This window comes from Myiozetetes cayanensis, unplaced genomic scaffold, assembly GCF_022539395.1.
Source record: "Myiozetetes cayanensis isolate MyiCay16 unplaced genomic scaffold, myiCay2020 scf9, whole genome shotgun sequence".
NCBI lineage: Eukaryota > Metazoa > Chordata > Aves > Passeriformes > Tyrannidae > Myiozetetes > Myiozetetes cayanensis.
In genome coordinates this window covers 16,939,760-16,962,119 of record NW_026088185.1, presented here as the reverse complement: position 1 = coordinate 16,962,119, position 22,360 = coordinate 16,939,760, and the positions used below count along the sequence as shown (strand labels likewise).

General features: G+C 37.1%; 1 protein-coding gene across 1 annotated transcript; it reads right to left on the bottom strand.

The window, feature by feature from the left end:
- Positions 1-777: 777 nt before the first annotated feature.
- On the bottom strand, positions 778-22,198 carry CIR1 (corepressor interacting with RBPJ, CIR1). The gene is made up of 10 exons (XM_050339918.1): positions 22,023-22,198; positions 21,181-21,275; positions 20,585-20,658; positions 19,635-19,648; positions 19,484-19,539; positions 19,075-19,123; positions 18,748-18,865; positions 5,550-5,656; positions 4,018-4,103; positions 778-2,371 (listed from the first exon to the last, which is right to left on the bottom strand). The coding sequence occupies exons 1-10, from the start codon at positions 22,092-22,094 to the stop codon at positions 1,522-1,524; spliced, it is 1,521 nt and encodes a 506-aa protein (XP_050195875.1). The 5' UTR covers positions 22,095-22,198; the 3' UTR covers positions 778-1,521.
- Positions 22,199-22,360: the final 162 nt, after the last annotated feature.

The following is a 22,360-nucleotide window of genomic DNA, read 5'->3' as shown; positions in this document are numbered from 1 at the left end:
CTCAGTTGCATTGTGGTTGGCAGGTTCCTGTGCCAAACACAAAACAACTAGAGAGAGCCGAAAGCAAGACACAGTTCTTCGGAGCAGAGGCACCTTCCAGTACTTACTGGTTATTCTCCCTATCTTTCATGCTGCACTTAACACAAAAATGTTCTATCAGAATATTCCTTTTCCCATCACATAACTCCATACTCTCTTACAAAGGAGGATAATAAATCCTTCATAAGAGGTTTTGTTTAGATTGCCAAAACAGGCACTTTGGCAGTCTCCTGTCCTTTCTACATCAGTTTCTACACATGCATCAATATAGGGGGGCTGACTCTACTGCAGGGGAGTCACCACTGCTGTGCACGCTCCTTAACTCCCAGCTACTTCACCAGGAACGCCTGGAGCAACCTAATGCAACGCACTGAAAAGGTGACATCCTTTAATGGTTCACCCTTTCAAACTCTTCACATGCACTTAAATGATAAGCCAGGTCACTTTCACCATGTATTATTATACTCTGTGCGATGCTGAAAATCTTCTGAGTGACCATTTTAAGAAATAGAAGTGGCCTGGTAATAAAAGATAGTCCCATTTGTCCTGTGAGTGAGGAGGGTAAGAAAGTTGCTGGAATACTGAGCACAGTGACTCCTTTTCACATGTCCACTAATGAATGTACTTCCATCTACCATCCTAAAAGGGCAGAGAAACCTTTCCTTTGCAATAAAAACCTTGTGAAGTGTTGCCTTGTACATTTGTACTGATTCAGAACTCTGGAGAAGAAGGTAATTATTACTGGTTTTAAAGAATAAGGTATTTTATTATGGAAGTTCATCTTCATAGCAATGTATGCAGAAAATGACTGACAATCATTAAAAATACAGGAAGTTTGTGTCATGAAAACAAAAGGATGACTATTTACATTAACTGTCTACCACAAACAATAAAATACCTGAAACAGTTGAGGCAGTAAATATTCTTTTCCTGTCTTGAGAGATTATTGAACAAAAACTTGACATTGTACTGACACATACCAACAGGGGTTCAAGATGTTTAGATAGCCCTGACCAAGCTGTACACTGCAGGAGGCCAAAAAATGTTGGCTACACACTTATGTGAACTATGTCTCTCTGTTGTTCTAACTCATGAAATTGATCTCTTACAGGGAACTTTAGGAAAAATGCTTCAGTATGAAAAAAACAAAACCCTCTCCAAGACAATGCTTTGATATCTGAAGCAGTGATTTTAGCCAGAACTATCTCAAATGTTTGTTAGCATTTAGCATCTCTCAGGGCTCTTCCTGATTTACTCTCTGCTTCCCCTCACAGTTGCGCCTAAACAGAAATCACCATTGACAATACAAGAGTATCACACACTGCTTTGAAATATTTTAAAACCCTAAAACCAGGTCTATGAATTACTGCCTGTATACAAGAGGTATTTGCCAACAAGCATATTTAGACAGTAAGAAAAATACCATAACATTTATACCTAATTTACAAATATTCCAACATGATAGAATTGATGGTGTTGGCTTTATGTAGGAGATGCTACAGATGTTGGAAAGAGGTTGGAAAATGAACAGCAGTATGTAATTGAGCCCTTGTTAAAGTTATTCATCCAAACCCAGTAACATTCTTGTTTGCACCTGTCCTCTATATTATCTATTTTTTTTCCTCTCTCTGCTTCTGCTTCTACTGCGTCTGCTCCTGTCTCTGTGTTCCACTTTACTGCCCTTGTCCCCATAGCCTTCTCTACATTTTTCTTCTCTCTGTGTACATCTGTGCTGGGGCTTCTGGTTTCATTTCTCCGGTGCCGCTCTTCACCAGGGCTTTGGCTTGGACTTTTTCTTATGTGCCTTTGCCTGGAACTGCTGTGACTTGTGCAAGGGCTTCTCCTGCTCCCCTCATTCATGCTCTGGCTTCTACTGTCCCTCTCCTTTCTGTCAGTCTCTCTCGTGTTGGTGCTGTGGTATCTGCTTTTGGACTTTCTTTCCTCCTCACAGGAGTTCCATTTGTTGTTCTCTGCAGAACTATCTTGCTTTAAAAGCCTGTGCTTCTCCCTATCTTTGTCCTTGTTACCGTGACTACTGGAGAGATCTTCATAAAGTTTTTCCTTCCTCATCTTTGCCTTTCCTTCTGAATCACTGCTGCTGCTGCTAGCCTCTGAAAACTTGTCTTTTTTTCTTTTCCTAGAATCTATCTTCTTTTGTGCTGCTTTATCTCTGCTGTCAGTCTCGCTATCACTGCTGCTTACTGAAGTCTCACTGGAGGATGAGGAAGAGGATCTCGTCTTATGTTTCTTGTGTTTACTTTTGCTTTTTTTCTTTTGCTTTTTCTTCTTTCTGTCTTTCTTTTTCTTTTTCTTCTCTAGACGATCCAACTTCCTTTTATTTTCAAAATAAAAGAGTAGCATAATCAGTGTGTTAAGATATCCTAAATTACAAAGCTGTTGTCTTTTAAAATTCGCTACTTCTGATGACCAACCCAAATATAGTGTTTTCCATATAAATATGTTTAATCCCTTTCCTCTTTCAGCGAAGTATTATTTTAAAACTTCTACTCTGACATTACCCATAGTAAGTAATCCACAGATGCTCCCTCAAAACAGGAGCAATATGACTTTTTTAATTCTTTAATTTTCAAAAAGATAAGTAAGATATGTCAATTTTGGCCTTGTAACTAAGAATAAATACATTCAGTAATGCTTTTTTTTTCCTGTGTCTGGCTGCTCTGAAAACTTTAGACAAATTATTGCTGCTTTTGTTTGTGCATTTTAAAAAGAGATTTTGAAAACGAAAAAATGCAATTAGTATTCAGTTTCATTCAGTAATGAAAACTGGGACTCCAAACCCTACATCTGAGTTCTCCAGGCAAATACAGATATTTTCAGTTATCTCTTCTGCCACAAGTAGAAGTTTACATTTTCTATCTGTAAATACAATATTCCATCATGCACATGCATTCACTGCTATTTTACTATTTTGATATAGTTTTTATTTTGCTTTTTGTGTTTATTCTAAAATAAAAAATCAGTGACTGAATAGTGAAACTGCTTTTGTTGCATTAAAAAAAAATCCCTTCAGACTAGTAAAATCTAAAGGACCCAAACATTTACTAAACTTCAACTTTCAAAATGTAAAGGATTATAAAAATTTCAATGTGTTGGGCCAGCGGAAGTTCAAGCAAAATACCATTTTAAATGACTCAAACTACATACACATTCCTTACTTAAAAGGAACATAAAATATGCCAACTACTTTCAGAGAATTATTTATTACATATGTGAATACCATGTGTATCTACCTACTCATGTATCTGCTTAGCCATTCACCTTCCTCCACTCTTCCCACTCCCTGTATACATGATATCTTTTAACCTTAAAAGACCATTTTAACTGTATGCCTTTATGCAGTAGTAGGTATTTTTGATTTTAATAATTTTCAGGTTATTTCAAGATAACATTGCAAATTAACAGAGAAAAAAACCCGTAAGTCACGTGACACACAAAATCAGTTGGATAAAAGCAAAGCATGGAAACCTCATCAACTCAGACCCTCGAGGGGGCAGCGAGCTGCAAACCCTGACCCAATCACTGGTCAACCTTGGCCTTGGGGTACAAGGTCACATTCAGTTCAACCACATGGCAGAAGATAAACTTTGTCAAGTTGTAAATCAGTAAAAAAGAATACAGAATTTTTAATCACAGAAGGAGACACTGTAAACAATGGAGTGCAGAAAAATATTTTAGAATAGCAACTGACAGCATCTTCAATGAGCCAATTATTATTTCAGTATATCAGTTAAATTGGAAACGAGTTCCAGTACAAAGGCATCAAAACTAGATTAAAATAAAACAAACAGATGAAAAAAAAATCATGCTGCATAATGCTATTTGTGGTCAAGTGTATGTTAAACTAAGATGATTTTCTTCTGTACTGATGGTGTTGAATGGCACCAAAGAGTTAAAGTGGCAATCATGGAGTCACAACTACGAGTGATACAGACCCTCTCCACTAGGTACCACACCTACCTTAGAAGTTTCTGTTTTTGTTTGGTTGACAGTGATTTTAAAAATTCAACTTCTGGATCATCATCTCCTTCACTTGCAACAAACTCCTAGAAGAATGCAGTAAGACATTAAGTTATTATATATAAAAATAGTATCTTCATTCAGATTTCTGCTTTAAAAGTGATGCCTCAATGTACCTTATTTTTGCACAGGCACAAATACACTTTATTACTAAGTCAGCTTGAGACTCTTTAGAAAGAGCAGCATACCCATTACAGAGTGAAAAACCCTGACATTCTGTCTCAAAGCTGAGTAGGTGTTATAATGTGGGGGTTACACAACAGGAGTTATTAGTAACATATGAAAAAAGCACTGCTAGGGAAAGAAACATTTCTGAAATAGTTAATAAAAATGAGCCAATTTTGGAGCCCACGGTTCCCCAGGATAAGTCACTCCATTGTTATCACGCTTGGATGAATAGGCAAGATGCTAGTCCTGCTCGAACTCAGAGTAATTTAAGCAAATTACTTTTCTGTCTCGGTTTAGTCATTAGGAAAATGGGTATTAACACATCTACTTCACTGTTGTGTTATTAGTCTTAAAATGTTCATAAAGTGTTCTAGCAATGCAAAATACTGTAATCATATAATCTACATACAGTAACGCAATCAGCAAAGCATAACTACTTTGAAGACCCTGAATTCCTCAAATTATGTGCATCTGGTACACTACAGTTCTTCACAGTGATGTTTTTAATTTTAGTCACATCCAGAAGGGAAAAAAGAAATAAAGATTAAAAACCTTTTCCAAAGAAACCTTTTCCAAAGAAACCCCTGCACACCTAGCAAACATACTGGTATCACCATGATTCACTTAACAGTGCCCATATGCTACATTTTTTGGGTTATGTAGCTTTTTTAAAGGCAAAGGTAGGAGACACAATGAATTGTTGATTTAATGAAGAGCTCAAGATCAGCTTGTGGTCATCCCCTCTTCACTAGTGGTTTGACTATCCTGCCATATGAACAAAGGTTATTTCAAGGAGTGTATATTAATTTCTCACTTTACATTTTTATTGAATCACCTCAGTCAGAAATACACTTGGTGCAGTTTAAGTAAAGGTAACTGAACATTTTCACTCCCAGAAATAATAACTGAAACAATAGTGAATCAAGTAAAAAAAAAAAACCCTTCAGATATAGCATTCCTGGCAGTAATTATTTGGGCATACAGCCTCAAACTTCATCCAAAAGCTAGCACTGCATCAGAAGGATGTAGCAAAACTCCTAACCACACCTTCATGAAAAATTCAATTTCTATTCACCCAGGGCAGGAATTTAATTTATTATATGTGCTTTCAAAAGAAGTAATTTATGATTCACCGTCCTGACAGAACCAAAGCTGAAAAACTGTAAGTTTATGGACATTTTTCTACCGGTATAGCTATTCAGCTTTCCTATGGATATGCATATTTGAAAACATTAAGTAACAATTCACAAGCAATCACATTTAGATTTACAGACATTTTCAGCTTACTGGTAAAAAGGTATTACCTGTGATGGATCATTTGCGGTCAAGTTTCTCCCCAGTACATTTTGTTTCAGTGCAAACCCACTGTTTCTCATCTCCGCTATTAGCTCCGAGGGGTGCATTGATGGCCCTGTTCACAAAAATCACAGTTTGAATGTATCATTTATATCTCTCTACCTTTTTTGGACTCCACAGTAGGAATTCAGTTGAAGCTTTGTTAAGTAAAATCACAGCTAAATCAACTCAATAATCTTCTGCTGAGCAAATAATCAGATATGATTTTCTAAAACAGCAGTCTGAAGATTCAGAATGGAAAATAATTGCATTTTTCTTTAAGTACAAGGGGATTCTCTTATGTAACTTTGTCATGTTGAAAACAATATATTTAGGTAAGTCTAGTAATATATTTTTATTATAGTAAAAAAGCCCAGGAAACCTAAATAGAGCACATTAAGTAAGACACTTAGGTGCCTCCTTTCCCTTAAGACAATGGGAAAATGCACTTCTAATATGTCGCTAGTAACACATTTTTCATAATGACACAAATGTTTGAACTTCAATGTAAGAAGTAACATTAGAAACATAGTATACATATGGAATATAAATACATGAAAAAATATCTATCTCTCTACTTATTCTAGGGACTGCCAAATCTCTAGACTGTTACCTTCTCAGAGATTTCTGTTTTTATTAGCTTAAAAACCATGCTATATATTCCATTGGAGTAGGTGTTTGGGATTAGGCACATGTTTGCTTTCTTTGCAAACATCTAACAAGCAGTACAATACAGGATGTGTTAGGTATCCTTCAGACTTGGCTGCATAACTTATAAACCCTGTAACTCACTCTTATGCTTCAACTGAATCACTACGATCACCAAAACTTTATGTACTTGTTTGATTAGGTACTTTTTCTTCACCCTAAACATTCACTCCTGTGTGATCACTTTCAGTAAATTTCCTTCCCCGTTCCTTGTTAACCTTACTGTTAATGAACCAGCACTCCTGTGCAAGGTAAATCTAAATTAGGAGGAATGTGTAAGAGCATGGAGCACATGATTACTATCACTGCACTAAACAACTGTAAATTATAAGATTAACTAGTCTTATGAAACATACTGATCCTGCTTTGTGGTTTTAAGAGTTTCTTAGTTGTGCAGATTGACAAAATTCTTAGATTTTTAACACAGACAAGTATGGAAAGTAAAGGGAGATTTTCACTGTGGAATATATATGGAAAGTAATGCAGCACTTTCTCAAAAAATGCCAACTTCTTAGTTTTCCCATATAATACACTACCTTGCAGACATGAGCAGACCTACATGTAAAGCAGGAAGGAAGAAAACAAAGCTTCGAAAATTGTTTAAGCAGACCTTTTGTTACTTGTTTTTCCATGAGTTCTTTACTTTGCCAGGTAAAAGAATTTTTGAATGACATACCTTTCAGTCTTTCTTTGAGTTCACATTTTTTAAGTAGGGGCTTATTCCCCATCCCCCCACATACTTTACCAAAAGTACTTTTTCCTTTTAGGGGTTACAGTGTAATTGTAAACTCACAATTAATGAATGTATATAGGCAGCAGTGTCTACATTTGCATGTATCTCAAATTTAAAATCTTGCTCTGCTTGCCCAAATCTAGTCTGGCTGGAACAGAAACCAACGTTAGACAGACACCTAACCACAGAATTTGGTACCAGAAGATGCCTTGATTTGAAAAGTTCACACAAACCAGCCATAGAATTCAGTCAAATACCTTGTATGAGGAAGCCAAATGGAGACAAAGCACAGAGTCATGAAAGAAGACTTCACCATACCAGAGAAACCAAAACACTTGACCAGTTGAAGGCTGGAATACCCCTATTATTCAAAGGCAGTAAGAGCCACTGCCTAATGAAGTAACTTCAGCTAACTCCTTAGGTATTCCCCTTCAGCATCTCAGCATTTTACACATTTTGATGTGTTTCTGATACTTAATTATTCTCATTACTGTGATTAGATAAATAGAGAAATACACCTTGTGCAAATCTGTACAGGTTTGCAAAAGAACTAAGACAGAAGCCCTACCTTGTGTTTCCATACGAGGATTATGGACAGAATTGGGACCAGAGAGGCATGAAAGCATATCAGCCTTCAAAAGCACAGTTCAAAATTAGTTTCTAGATACAAACCTTTCTAACATTCTTTGTGCATAACACCGGAAACAGGTAAGCAAAATAATTTCCTCTTTTACACAAAAAATTTATAATGAATGCCCAACACTACTGATTTTTGTGCATTTGTGCCCAGTGGATGTCAGCTGTGCTGTAACGCACAGATCCATGGAAGCGAACAAGAGACCTGTCAGAGTGGCTGCCCAAGCCGGGATCCAGCATACTCTGGAGTTCGCTTCCATGTACTTTTTAGAGGTGAAATCACCACTAGGTTTAAAAACCAAAGACACACAGGTAAGCTCAGAAGGAAATTAAACCAGGCTAAAAATAAATTTATTTGACTTCTGTTTCCTTGTATATTAATGACGTCAGACATTCATAGCTCCACCTACAATATTTTAGTTGCAATGTAGTATTACCACGACAGGGACAGTTACCAAAGTGCCATTATTCCTGTTTTGTGGACAAATACAAGCTACATCCAATGCACCTACAGAAACTTGAACTAAAGTGGTTTATGAAATAAATTATTCTTGTTTTGGTTCAGCCTAGTTGTGAGAAGATGCAAGAATCACCACGATGCTTTTCTAAGTACATTATTTTTACTGTAACTAAAGGTCTTAGAAAACACTTGGAAATGAGATGCAGAAAATAAACCAACCCCATAAATGGAAGTAGAGTCAAAATCCAGTCTTATTTCCCAACTTTTCTATGTGCAGACTCCAGCCAGGCATGACACAGGCAGCTGTCCACAAGGCTGATTACAGAGGACACCTCTTGCACCATGGCATACTTGCAGTTTTAAAAACATTAACATTTTTGAGAGGATGACAGAGGTGAACCTGCTCACACTTTTTTTTTTTTAACAGCTGATGTTGTTGAGCTTCTCAGAAGTTCTGCTGCCAAATGACAGCAAGACAGCTGTAGTGACACAATAGGGAGAAAACAATCTCTGATCTGGGAAGTCTAAAGAGACTGTTTTCTACCTGGTTACAAATCCAGGCTGAGAAGTTCAATTAAGACATTACATTTGACAACGGCTGCACAGTTTCATAGCGAACCTCTATTACTTTCTGCAACACAAGAATTGAGAAAACGTTTATTCTCATAATTAAACTCCTTTGCTTGGAATCAAAGGAATCAAATGCTTGATAATTTTCTTTTCCCATCCATACCTCAACAGACTGCTTTTGATTTATACTTTAATGATGTTGATAAGCAGATGTGATTTTCTTTGAAATACCAGTGACTGAGGTCTCCCAGGATTCCTGGGCAGAACTATTTTATGCACCAGCCTTGAGGCTTGTAACATACTTCTTTTTGGGATGCTTCTTCACAGAGTCTTAAAAGGTGTAGATGCCTATATCTGTGAGCAAACAATCACATTCCCATTTCTACACTATAAAATTAAATAGGGGAATTCCCCTGGCTTAGGAGAGAGACAAAAACTGTAAAAGAAACTCAAAACACTGAACCTTGCTTAACAAAGGTTTGAAAACCTCAGAATTGTCTTTGCCTTCCCTATTAAGCGGTTAAAATCTAAACCTTGAAGCCACCCACTGGCTGACAGAGGACCTCTTCCTTTGTTTGGTGTGAACTGATTGCAGATTCCTGCTTGTTGGAGACATGATTATGCCCAGTGTGAGCAAACCAGGCTTGCCTGATAACCCAAAGAGGTAAATCTTTTCAGCCTGTTTTTGGCTTATGACTACACTTACGTCATCACCCTCCAAGATTGTCAGACAAAACTGTACGAAGAGTATCTGACAGCCATATGTAACAATTACATCATCAGCTGTAAAACAGACAGTAAAACTGAGCTGAGAGGCTCTCGGTTTGGCTATGATGATAGCTACTTATTCTTGAAGAGCACCCATAACTTGCAGAGAATCACTCCTATGCCAGGCACAAACATACTTTACATACTATGAAAATCAATGGCCTCATATATGCATTCCTTATGGACTTGAGACAACCTGTGAAGAAGCTACCTGCGTGATCTCATGCAGGTGAAATTATCTAGAGATGATGATATGCCATGAGCTGGCAGAACTTTAGATATAGGAAACCTATAAAAATAGCTGATTGCTACAACTTCTGACAACTAGTCTCTCAGCATTCTTTCATCAGCAAACTAAAAATAAGTTCAAAGTTACAATCTGTTTCTTATTCTTTCTGAAACAAGTCAAATACAGTACCTTGCTATTTTTGAACATGACTGTCAAGCTTATTTTCTGAAATTGCATTTTGATAGGAAAAAAGAAGAAAAAACATCTCTAAAACTTTTCCAGATTACACTTGGTTAAAACTAATAAGTTTATCTGCTTAAAAATATCATGGTCTTGGAAAAGCTTTTTGCCATGTAGTGTAATTAACCGCTTGTGAATATGATACTTATTTTTATGCCTTAGGAAAACTTGTTACATTTTGAACAGTTACAGGTACTTAAAATAATATTAAGAGTTTCTACAAAAAAAGCTCCATAGTTGAAGACCTACCAAAGCATTTTTAAAATATTTTTTCATGGCTATTACAATTCCCAAGAAACAGTGTTGCCAAGCAAACAGGTTAGAGTTTCTTCCCGCTTCTTACTTCCCACAGAAGTTATTCCTGCATTCATTCTCTCTGTTATCTTCTGCTTAAGATACTATTTAAGGATAAAATTCAGATAGCTTAGTTGACTCAAAGAGCTGGGGCACAAAATCTAGAAAATCAAACCATTCACTGAAGTGGGAAAAGAAGGACTTGAGTCTTCAAAAAGTACAACCCAAGTGCAACCTTAGTTTGACAGCTGTTGGTGCAACTTTATAATACTTGTACAATTAAATAAACAGAAGAGATGTAAATAATTTTTTTTTTCCTCAGGCCTATATGAGTATCCATTATACTGGATTGCAGAAAGATATTGTATTAGAATTTCTATAACATACTGTAAATTTGCTTTTTTTAGAACAAAGAGCACTCCCATTTCTCATCACACAACTGAGATCAATTTAACAGAATCATTTGCTTCTACTAAGCAACCAGGAGGGGAATAGAATTCTGGATTTCAATTACTTAAGAGCCTACCTTACAGCAAGCACTCCCACCCTGCATTACTACCCCACTCCTGTCCCAGAAACAAGAGAAACCTATAGCTGTGATTAGTTTTCTATTCTGTCTGTACTTCCCTTGAAGCTACAAATGCAGAGTGTATGGAACTCTGTGTTGTTGCCAGAAGTCTCCTCTAAGAGGCACGGGCACAGGCCTGCCCTTAGGAGAGCAATGCCAGCTCTAACACGCTATCCACAGGCCTCCCTTAGAGTGTGTAAAGCACATTTTTCAAATTATCCAGTATGAGGAAACAGTATGCTAAAATGTCTTTTCATAACCACAGTGATTAAATATCACTTTTTCTGCTACACTTTCTGTGGTGGTAAGGACAGACCATAATGGTATGATTGCCAGTATCACCAAAAATAGCAGTTTTACTGCACAGTATTGACAAAATTTGCCCAATTTATTGATAAAAACTTCACTACTGTTACCAGTGCAGATGAGCAAACTGAATTGTTCTTTGCAATCAATTAAGTTTTAAATGGATTTTTATTGTGGAACATATGAGGAAAGCAAAGACATAAGAAACAGGAATATTGTAACCATTTTTCCACCTGTGGCAGGGGAAATTGTACTTACATAGTAGCTGCAGTTATGGAACTATAATATTTAAGATCCTTTCCAACCCAGGCCATTCTATGTATTGTTATGAAATTAAATAGACAACTCTTTGCAAAGGTTACTGGAAAAGATTCTTCATGGTGTCATTTTAATTAGAACTACTTACCTTTATTTTAACTATTGTTCATTTTGTGTATCATCAAGACAGAATATTTAGAATAGGGCTTCTCTAGAGCTTCCCCTTCCTGAGAATGTGTTCTGGCATGGGACATCTTTTAGCTTACAGCTGTGATCATTTTAATCTAAAATTATCACCATCATCACACCATCAGATTTCCCCTGACTTTGTAATAGAGAGACAATTTACATGAACATAAATGTGAACCAAGCACACTCATGTACCTGCTGTCAGTTAGCCAGTATACATCACACTCAGCATGCTCCGCAGGACCATGTTGAAAAATTAATGTATGAATCACGGACAAAACACTCTCAAGGCTTCTCCTTTGTTACTACATATTTTTTGTTAACAAAGTAGGCCTAAAGCATGTTGTCTTCATCTTTTCTAATATGTAGCTCGGACCACATGAGGGCATAACTCTTCCAAACTGAAATTTGATTTTATATGTAACAGTGGTTCTGAAGCCATGCTTTGCTGTGGGAAGTAAATAAACAAATACACAGGGAGGACACAAACACCTCTTTCATATTAACTAGGTTTTAGAAAACCATTCTGCTGGTGGGTTTTAGTCTAGCACATAATCACATGAAGGATGAATATACTCTGAATTGAGAATGTTGCCTCTCTGGGTGGTAGCAAAGACATAACATATGGTACAATGCTTTTCAGGTTTTGCTTTAAAAGAGAAACTAACTTTAAAATTAGCATAGACAGTTTTGTCAATACATCCATACATTTTTTTGTTCTGTCCACAGAGTTTCATATGGTAATTTTTATACGGTTTAAAAGGAAATTGAACAAAAAATGGAAAAAAAATTACAGAATGAGCTTAACCACGCTGCAAGTCTGTGAACTTTTACTGTGGTTGTGATAGAGATAAGAGTAGACACTTATCTAAAGGACAAAGAACTATTATCAAAACTATGTGATCATGACACATAGTAAATTTATACTGCCTCCACTAATTCAGAATCGATCATCTTTTACTGATAATTTTTCCATCTATTTCAGAGATGACTGCATTCAGACCATATTTACACTTCAAAGCAACTGCTGCAGTTGGCATTGAGAGAAATCAATGACTAAAACCTCTGGCTTTTAATTAGCTCTTCTTCAGAGGGTCTGCAGTTTAACTGTATTTAACACTGTAGCACAGAATTTCAGTATAATTTGCCACGCTTTTGTCATATAGTATTTCAGAGAAACCTGAGTTTCCTTTTTACTTTTTTTGGAGTAGTAAAAACCATTTAATATTATCAAAGTGCTATAGGAATCCATATTTATTGCTTTAATGCTAAGCACAAGACTTCTAATAGAAATCTGTATTTTATGCATTCACACCAAATACTGAGGTTTTTGAAGCATAAATGGAGGATTATTCTAAAATGTGACAGTTCTTAAACTATGTGAAGATTTAGTTAAGGTTCCTACTGTTAACAATCAAAGGTCTCAGCTGCGGATCGTAAAGGAAGGTTTCACACACTGTATGTTTCTACAGATGACCATTTATACAAATATCCACAGTTAACGTATTCAAATACCTTTTGTTTGTTATTACAGATTCAAGAGAACATTTAAATAAATTCCTGCATTCTCAATACAATGCAGACCTTTATCTGTTGGGAAACAAAAACCGTGTTTGTCACCAGAAAACTGCAGTGAGATACAGACATAATGTAAAATAGACCTAGATTTCCTTTTTTGCTGTCTCTGCATGACTGATAATTTAAACCATCACTATGGAAAGGTATCTTACCCAAAAGCTAAAGATTAGTTGAACACACTAAGTGACAGATGGATGGAAACCACAACCACTATGGGGTTTAGGGGTACTCGGGTGATGAAAAGGGAGAACACAAACTGTAGGAGCTGTTAATGAGCCTGTGGAAGGCGGCACCTGCACAGACATCCCTGGAGTTCCTTTATCTTGGTAGACCATAAGACACTAGATACACATACATGTTGCTCCATTACAGTTTTGCCACTGGGTACCTGAATTTTCCACAAAGTGCTAAGCACTTTACAGTAATTTCTCCTCAGTAATTCCACTGCACGGATCACATGTGAGCTCTAAGCCATTCTACTCAGCTCTAAGACATCCAAAGCAGTCCATAGCAGAGGGGGAAGCCCAGCACTCACGGGGTTCAGCTTTCAGAGGACAAGACCACAAGAACATTTCTTTAATGTTACCATCCCACTTTTAACTATGCTATTCATACAATTACTTCCCCATTTGAGACAGACACACAAGCCTTACTTTCTACTTCATAAGAAAGTATTAGATTTATAGTGGGTTCTTTGTTCTAAGAAATATTTATTATGTAATAAGAGTTGTAAGCATTCAAGATCTAATAGCTTTTTAGTAATCCCATCCCCCTACATCTGCCTAAACTATCACTGAACAAGAGAGATTGCTTGCAGGCAAGAAGACGGGAAAAAGGTATTCAGTTTATCCTAACTTTACCTGACCAAGAAAACTGAAGGCAATTTTGAAGTAAAATAACAGTATTACTTCAAAACATTTTGAACGGAACACCTAATAATCTCTGTTCTAATCAAGTCAAAGGCTTTTCAGAATTCACAAAAAAAGCACTGAAACCCACAAAAACAACAGATGCTGCTGGTTAATGAAAAAAATGGATTGTAAAAACAGGCAAACTTTGAGATGCCCATATTCTGGGGTTTTTTGCTGGTTTGTATTACATATTGCATACATGCTCATATACACAGGGGCATGTAAAGTCAGAAGCACAATGGATATTTTCATCTTGTCTGAAATTTGAAAGTTAGGATTTTATCAGTAAAACACCCTGTAAATCAGTTTAGCCCAAAAAAGCATTTTGATTGCCTAATTTAGCTTTGTAAAGGAGAAGTAAATCTTCTAAGTTGGTCTCTGTAAGCCTCACAGCTGGAACATCCTAACACTACTTTGCAGTTTCCAGTGATCAAAGTAAGTTACTTTATATCTAAAACGAAGAATTTCATAATGGAAGTAATGCAACACCGGGGGGTGCAGTTATCATGAAATAATTACACTCCTGGGAGATTACAGACAAGGTTGTACCCCAGGGGTGTGATTATCCCATGATAACCGCATCCACGGAAATTGCCTTATTGCAAAAATAATCTCTAGTCACTGGTGAGATATTATTCAATAGGTGCATTTTTTAATGGTAAGATTATTATTTTTTTGTATGAATTACCAGCTAGATTAGTAAAATGGTCCCAGAAGCAGAATAACCAAGCCACCATGCCTAAGTTAAGGTACTGATTGTAATTATTTTTGTTTGCTGGAGCACTGCAATGTATGTCAGGTCTTGAAAGACAGCAGAATACAGTTCTGTGTCACAGAGATGCTTTGCCCTGCAGTGGTTCCACTGGAGGAAACTGAAGTCTGTGACTGGTCTTTGCACAGGAGATATTCAACACTGAATCCAAAACAGCAATTGCCAATCAGTTTTATGTGCCAAGAGGAAGATTACAATGTAGTCTTCACACAAGATTCGAAGAAAACTATCCTTCTGCTGAAATGAGAGAATCACAGCTTATAGAACTTATGGGAAAGAAAAAGCCTATATTGGTTATGATGTGGGGGAAAAAAATATCTAGCTAGTCAATCAATAACTCTTCTTTTTCCTTGAAGGGAAACAGAAGAACTAGATAAAGCAACTAAATCAGACACAGGAGTTTCACTTTCATTTATTTGTATTCAAGCAAACTCTGATGCTGGAAAAAATAATCTGGGTCCAAATAAGACATTTTGTTTTGGTCTTTCTGAAGCAGGAAAAAATTAGAACAAAACACAAGCTGAACTTGTATCAAGGCCTGATAGAAGTCCCTGACAGGGAAACCAAATAATTTCTTAAAACCTATTTCTGCAGGAATTAGTGATGCCCTTAGAATATCAGATCCAGCACCACGAGACCAAGTATTCCCAAGCACTGATTGCTTAGAGATTCATTACCAGCCAGGATGCTTTGCCATACACGGACCAGAGTCTTCCAACACTGTGCTGATGCAGGATGTGCTCTAACAAGGGAGAGTATTTCCAAAGTTTGAAGAATCCTAATCTAAATTTAGGTAGTGTAACTACCACGCACTACCTAAAAAAATTATTCTGTTCAGTTTGCATGACAAGGATGCAAGAGCAACTTCTATTAGGATGAAAAGAGTATAAGTCAGAAGGAATAAATTGCTGCCAAGTAAATAACTTCAAAGCAATAGAGCTTTATCCACTGACTTTATAAAAAATTTCAAAGATTTTCTCTTAAAAAACAAAGTTTCAATGATTTATAACTTAAATTTGTTTCTTCTAATACAATTAATTTCATAAACGAATTGGAATCCTCATATATTGACTATTGTACTAAAATGTTATTCTGGTTTCACTTTTATTCCTCATTATATCTGTATTTCTTATACATTTAGCTCTTAGTCAAATAAGTTTAATACACATTTCAGACCTGCTGTATACTGCAAGAAACCACTCTCTACCCTTGAAATCCCTGTTCATTGCTCTGTTTGGAGGCAAGTGTTTTCCTCTACATTTTAGAAACTAACAGACAGATTCAGAAAATTGTACTAACTTTATCTGACCTTAGAAGCCAAGTAGTTTTGTACTTTTTTTTTCCCTAGTGCTGACAATCACAATAAATGAAAAAAACAGTTTTCTAAGCATGAGGAGACATACACTTGTGACACATGGAGTGGGAAGCAATTCACATGTAATTCAACTTGCTTCAAGTGCAAGGAGTTTTTCAAACCTCATCAGCAGTTCATAAAACACAGAACAGTTCCATAAAAAGATGATCTCATAAAAAGTCTCTGTCCTTTACAAAGTACTATTTCCTGGAATTCCAGCCAGTCTAAAGAACAGTCTGGCAACAGACATTTTTGCAGTAGTATAAAATAATAAAAAATAATCAGTAATTTAATCTAGAGACAAAAAAGCAGCTTAGGAGTGCATGCAATGACTGATAAAGAGAAGCAGGAAGAAGCAGAGCTTGAGGAGATGTGTTTGCACAGAGGAACAGATGAAGGTTCTTGGAAGTGAAAACAGATGCAGCAGAGCTCACTGCAGATCTGCAGCGCTGCAACAACCAAGGAGAATTCTCAGCAATCCAATTACTTACTCCCATGCCAGCCAACACGACTGCTGTCAGGCTTCTGATTAAAAAATCCTACTTTTTTTTTCTTCAAATGTGTGACATAAGCTTTAACATGGATGAATTATGAGTCTTAAGAAATGCAGTGAATTCAAGAACTTATGTTCTCATATAACTGTAGTGCTTCGTTTACACACATGGAATTTCCAGAAGTCAAAGGAGTGTAACTTAACTTGTTATTAAATCAGATGAAGTTTTAGAAGTTGATGAAAGGATTGTATTCCTGAGGTTACAAAAAAGCAGACAACCTTTCATCGGATGATGTAATTAATATTACCGCCTTCTCGAAGCCTTGTATTTGCTATTAAACCAAGAATTTTAAATTGTTTTGAACTTTACCTACAGAGTTTTTACATAGTCTTCCTGAAAGAAAGAGAAAGTAGCAGTATCATTACAGCTGACTATTCAAATCCAAGAACAGTGTCTTACAAATTATATATACAAATCCTGATCTGTCGCCCACCCCTATTCCCTGAAATCCTTCCTCAGCCTACAATCATCATAGCACACTGTCTTCTGAGTTCCAGAGTTGAAAATGAGAGGGCAGTGGTGCAGTCTGAGAACATCTAAGTAGTTTCACAGCACTCTCTTTCATGCAAAATTCATCATATATGCGAAATCCTCTCTTAAGGCTTAGAAAGACAGTTTGAAAAGCAATCTGGAGGACATCTCTCAAGGGGGAAACACCCACAGCAGTCAAACGTTGCCTACACCTACATAGTTAGTTCATATGGTTTGAAACAAGCAGTTTGTCTTCTACTGGCACTGCAATGTGTCTGTATTACACTGTACTGAATAATAAGGAGTTCACATTCAGGTTTGTGCAAGCATGTACAAATACCTTCTGCTTTATCAATAAAACACTCCTAAAATTTACACACGTCGTTTGAAGTGGGGGGTGGGAGTCAGTTCTGTAGCACAGAACAATATCTGACATGCAAGAGCTACAGTTCTCTAAGCACAATTTTTTCTAAGGTAAGAATCAGGCAAGAAAATGATTTAATGTTATAACCTATTGAATAGAAAGGCTGAGCAAGTCAACTGCAGGATGAGTAATATGATGGCATAATCACCAGACAGTGCCTAAAAGAAGAGTAAGAAACCACATTTCCTTTAGCTCAAGTCTTCCAGCTCCATCTCAAAGAAACTATATATCTAAGTGACCTAATTCTGAAAAGCAAGATTGACTGGAGCCAAAATATGTAACAAAACTAAGAGCTACTACATAAAATAGTCATAACCTCAGGAAAGATAGAAGAACATCCGATGCTATCAAGTGTGCAACTGTAATGGTATCCCTTTAAAATCCAGGATACAACACATGGCTTTAAAGCAACAGCAGAGCAAGGCTGAAGACTCCCCCATGCTATCTCACGTTTCTTTAACATGCTACAATTTTAAGAATCTTACAAGTGTTACAGACTTGGGTCAACTCACAGAAAACAGTACTGTAGGCAAAAAAAACCCCACCTCCATTTCAATGTTTATATCCAGTTCTTTAAACCTAATCTAACACTAAATGCTATGTGACTTCAAGTAACAGAAGTTACTTGAAAGAAAAAAATAGTAGTTCAAGAAGCAACAAGAAGCTAGCTGAAAGGAAACCGGGCATTTGGAAAACCACTTATAGAAGCACAATTACATTAAAAAATCCCACAAACCTCTCCTTTTTACCAAGTGATTAACAAAGATATAGTGATATATTCCAGCTTTTCCATAGTTTGCTTGAATTTGGACTGAGGCAGTAGGACAATACATTCATTTTTTTGGTGACACAAATTTTGTCATTCTGATATAGAAAGTCTCATTGTAGCTTCTTTATTTTTGCCACAGATAGGATCAAAGAAACGGTCATTAAGGAATCTTTCTAAAATGTGTTATTAATCTAAAAATTAGGTCCCTGCAATTTGAAACAATTAACTCAAAACTGTGGATCCTACATCTAGAATTAACTTTTTCCCATTTCATCAACTCTTTTAAATATGATAAAACTAAACCTTCTAAAATTAAATGCGAGGAGTTCCCCCCAAGGGTCTAAGCAGCACATTTAAAAGACATTTACTGCCTACCTGAACCATCACTGGAGACTGAACTTGCATTAATTCCAGAAAGGCCAAATAAGGGACACTCTCGATCGGTGTTTATATGACCCCACTTGTGGCATTTGATACACCTCACATTCCGCACCTGAAGGGAAAAAAACCCAATTGACACAATTTAGCTAAAAATACAACCTAAAATTTACAGAAATATCTGTGTTATTAGGCATAAGAGAAGCTTTTAAACTCACTGAGAAACAGATGATAAAATTAAGAGAGTCCATGTGAATGTTCTGCAGTTAGATAACATTTGAAACATATTCAAGACATCCACAGAGTGAAATTTATGTAACTTGCCTGGATACCAAATGGCTGATCTCTGATATTCATATCATCCTTAGCATATCTGTTACACAAACACAAAAGAAAACAAATACTCAATTCACTGTTATTTTTTAAAGAACATCATATACAAAACTAACTTTTGTTGTTAAGTTTGTGTCCATTTCAGAGATATAATTCTTTTAAACATTGTTTTTAATGTATTTTCAAATACGGATACAAAAGTCAAACAAAACCAAAGCTGAGCAAGGAAACAGTTCCAGGTTTGCAGGTTTTACTAATTAAATGTCAGGACATGAAAAGGTCACCCAAGTGACCAAGTGTTCAAAAATAAGACAGAGGGAAAAAAAGGAAAAAAAGGAAAAGGATATGAAAGGTAAGTATAAAGAAAAAAAATTATTCAGATAAAATCCAGACATCTTACTTTTCTCGAGGGGCAACTTTTTGCCATTCAAATTTGTATTCAGTCTCTCCTTCTTGCTATAAAACAGAAAAAATACAGTAAGTTTGATTTTTTTCTAGAATATATTTTAAGTAAGAAGAAGAAAATTTTAAGAAATGATGTAATGAAATACCTCTTTTGTTTCCTCTTTGAATTTTCAGAAATCATGCAAAGAAAAGAAATTATATGTTAATTATGTATGTAAAATACAGGTGGTGTCTAAGCTGAAGACAAAACATTTTATAGTTTTTACTAATCAATACTGCAAATACTCAGAAAGCAGCTTTATTTAAATAGAGTACACTTAAAATAATCAGCCTCTAATATACAGTTATAAATCCTCTAAATCCAGAATCATCTTCTAAAATTATACTGATTTGTCATACAAGAAAAAAACTTTAAACATATTTTTCTAAGCCAACACTTATTCTTAAAATATTTTTTAAAAGTTTAGCAGGTACTTAACAACTTCTGTTTATGACACTATTACATAGGCATAGTCAGATCCCCCAGAGACAGGTCAGGCAGCTCTTTTGACTACAGAATCTCAGTATTTATTACTTATATAACTTTTGCTAATTAAATTTTTGCACTACTATTTCCTGTGTTTGACAAGTAACAAACTGAACTATGGGCATAATTTTTAAACAAAAGCAACCTACTATTTCTACAAAGGAGAGTAAGCCAAAATACAGGTGTGTGTTGTCCAAGTCACTGCCTTGGTAAGGCCTAGTCCTCCTCATCCAATAGCTTTATAATTGGCTAAAGAAACACCCTTGGTCAAGGATGGAATTTATGCTTTTTCCTGGAAAGATATTTTATTTTTTTCCCCTTCACACTGAACCATTGCTTTAAAAAATCCCAACCATTCTCTTTGAAAGAAATTAAAGAACTGTGAGATCAAAATTATTTTGAACTACATGTATATTCACATATTCCCACAGGAAGAACTAAAATAATAATGCCTCCTAGCATTACCTCACTATGAACATGTTATTTTAAAATAAAAAACATTGTGCTTATTTCTTCAGAAGGTTTTTAGCTTTGCAGTACTGTCTGCTCAGAATCAGGAAACCACAGTACCTTTCTTTGCTCCAGGTGGGGCTTCATACATGAAATTAAGACCATTCTTCACACGCTCATCGCCCATAAGCAACCTAAATAAAAAGGGCAGAGCCTGAGGTGTTACACACAAAACAGTCACACCACTACCACTCACTAAAACAAAGAGAAACATGCAGTATGGAATTGTTGTAATTGGCATTTTTTCATTTCTGAGTATCAAAAGAGAGGCCAGACCTGAGAGACCAGTCAATGTTTTTGCACGCTCCACTGTGTAACAAAAATCACTCATTTCAATCACAACTGAAACCTAACTCTGTGTCCACACAATCAGGAGAAACACAGATTTTGATGTGATACAAATGTATAACTATACAAGGTTTTCCTGCTGTTCTGTGCAACGTATTCTCAAATTAATTAGAAGACACACAGAGGCCACTTTAAAGAAGTTCCTGTGACCTCTGCTTAATCAGACAACACTTTATGAGTCACTGTCCTCTCCTACTACTACAGTCAACAGGAGACAGTAGTTCAAATTGCTCACAGTAAAATGTCCTTCACCACCATGAAAACAAGAAACAGTAGGAAGAAGTGTGTGATCTTATGCCAATTCTCACCTATTATCATAGGATTCCTGTTCTTTCAAATACTGTTGCATTAATTCTTCTTGTTTCTTCTTATCATATGATATTTTCTGTTCTGCCATCCATACCTAATTAAAACAATTAGGTTTCTATTTTAAACAAATACAAAAACTACCTCAAAACATATTAATATATACAAACTCAACTGGCTTAATCTATACTTAACAAGGGAAGGCTGCCATTCGAATCACATAAAATACATTATTTTCATCCAGTATTGCAACTTCCCACAAGCAATAATTTGGAGAAACTACAACTCCCATCAACGTGTACAAACTGAAAAGACTGGAGAAAATTGGGTACCTCAAAGGGAAAAGTCGGCTCAGAAAACACTCTGAGCATGCCACTGTTTCCCCTGGAGTGTCAGTCCCTTGCCGAATTCCCACCAGACCCCAAACCCCAGGTTCTCTCGGAAGTTCCTGGCATGGAACACAGTTCGGGGTGGGGAGGACAGATCTGGAACCTGGACAAGTTAGGTGTGAAATATGGTCGAAACATCGGCACAATCGTGACAGGTAGTTTCTTGTACGCTGTGCGGTGCCTATTTATCCAGGTGTTGAAAACAAGTATTTTGACAACCAGGTGTTGAAAAGCTGGAGCCAGGACAACGCGACAGTCCTACACACCTGTGGACACGAAAACCCGAAGTTTCAAGTATTTCCTATTTTCCCTGCTCTCCCCTTCCTCTTTGCCCCGGTCCCGGTCCCGGTCCCGGTCCCGATCCCGGTGCCACCCCAGGATGCCGACGAGCCCGGTTCGTGCCGCTGCGATGCCGGGAGTCCGTCACCCTCCCGGAGACCCCCAGCCCCCCTCACCTTTTTGATGTTGGACTTGGAGGCGGGGTGAAAATCCTTCTTGCACATGAAGTTGGCGAACGACTTCCCCATGGTGGCGGCGGGCACGGAGCGAGGGAGCCGCCAGCCCCGTCACGGACACCGGGAGAGGGGCAGGAACAGGAGCTGCGCCGCTCCGGGGCTGCCTCGGCCGGGCCTTCCGGGTCGGCGGGCGGGTCTTCCGTGGGCGCCGCCGGCCCCGCCCCGCCGCCGGTACGGCCGCTGTCCCTGCCGGTGCCGCCGCTGTCCCTGCCGGTACCACTGCTGTCCCTGCCGGTGCCACTGCTGTCCCTGCCGGTACCGCCGCTGTCCCTGCCGGT

Bases quoted from the DNA above. Each gene is read 5' to 3' on its own strand.
- CIR1 (XM_050339918.1), bottom strand. From the start codon at position 22,094: ATGGGGAAGTCGTTCGCCAACTTCATGTGCAAGAAGGATTTTCACCCC. The intron at 19,124-19,483 runs GTAAGATGTCTG...TTTGTGTAACAG, and splicing joins AAAGTTGCCCCTCGAGAAAA to ATATGCTAAGGATGATATGA. The intron at 5,657-18,747 runs GTAGGCAGTAAA...TTTTGTGAACAG, and splicing joins AGTCTCCAGTGATGGTTCAG to GGCCATCAATGCACCCCTCG.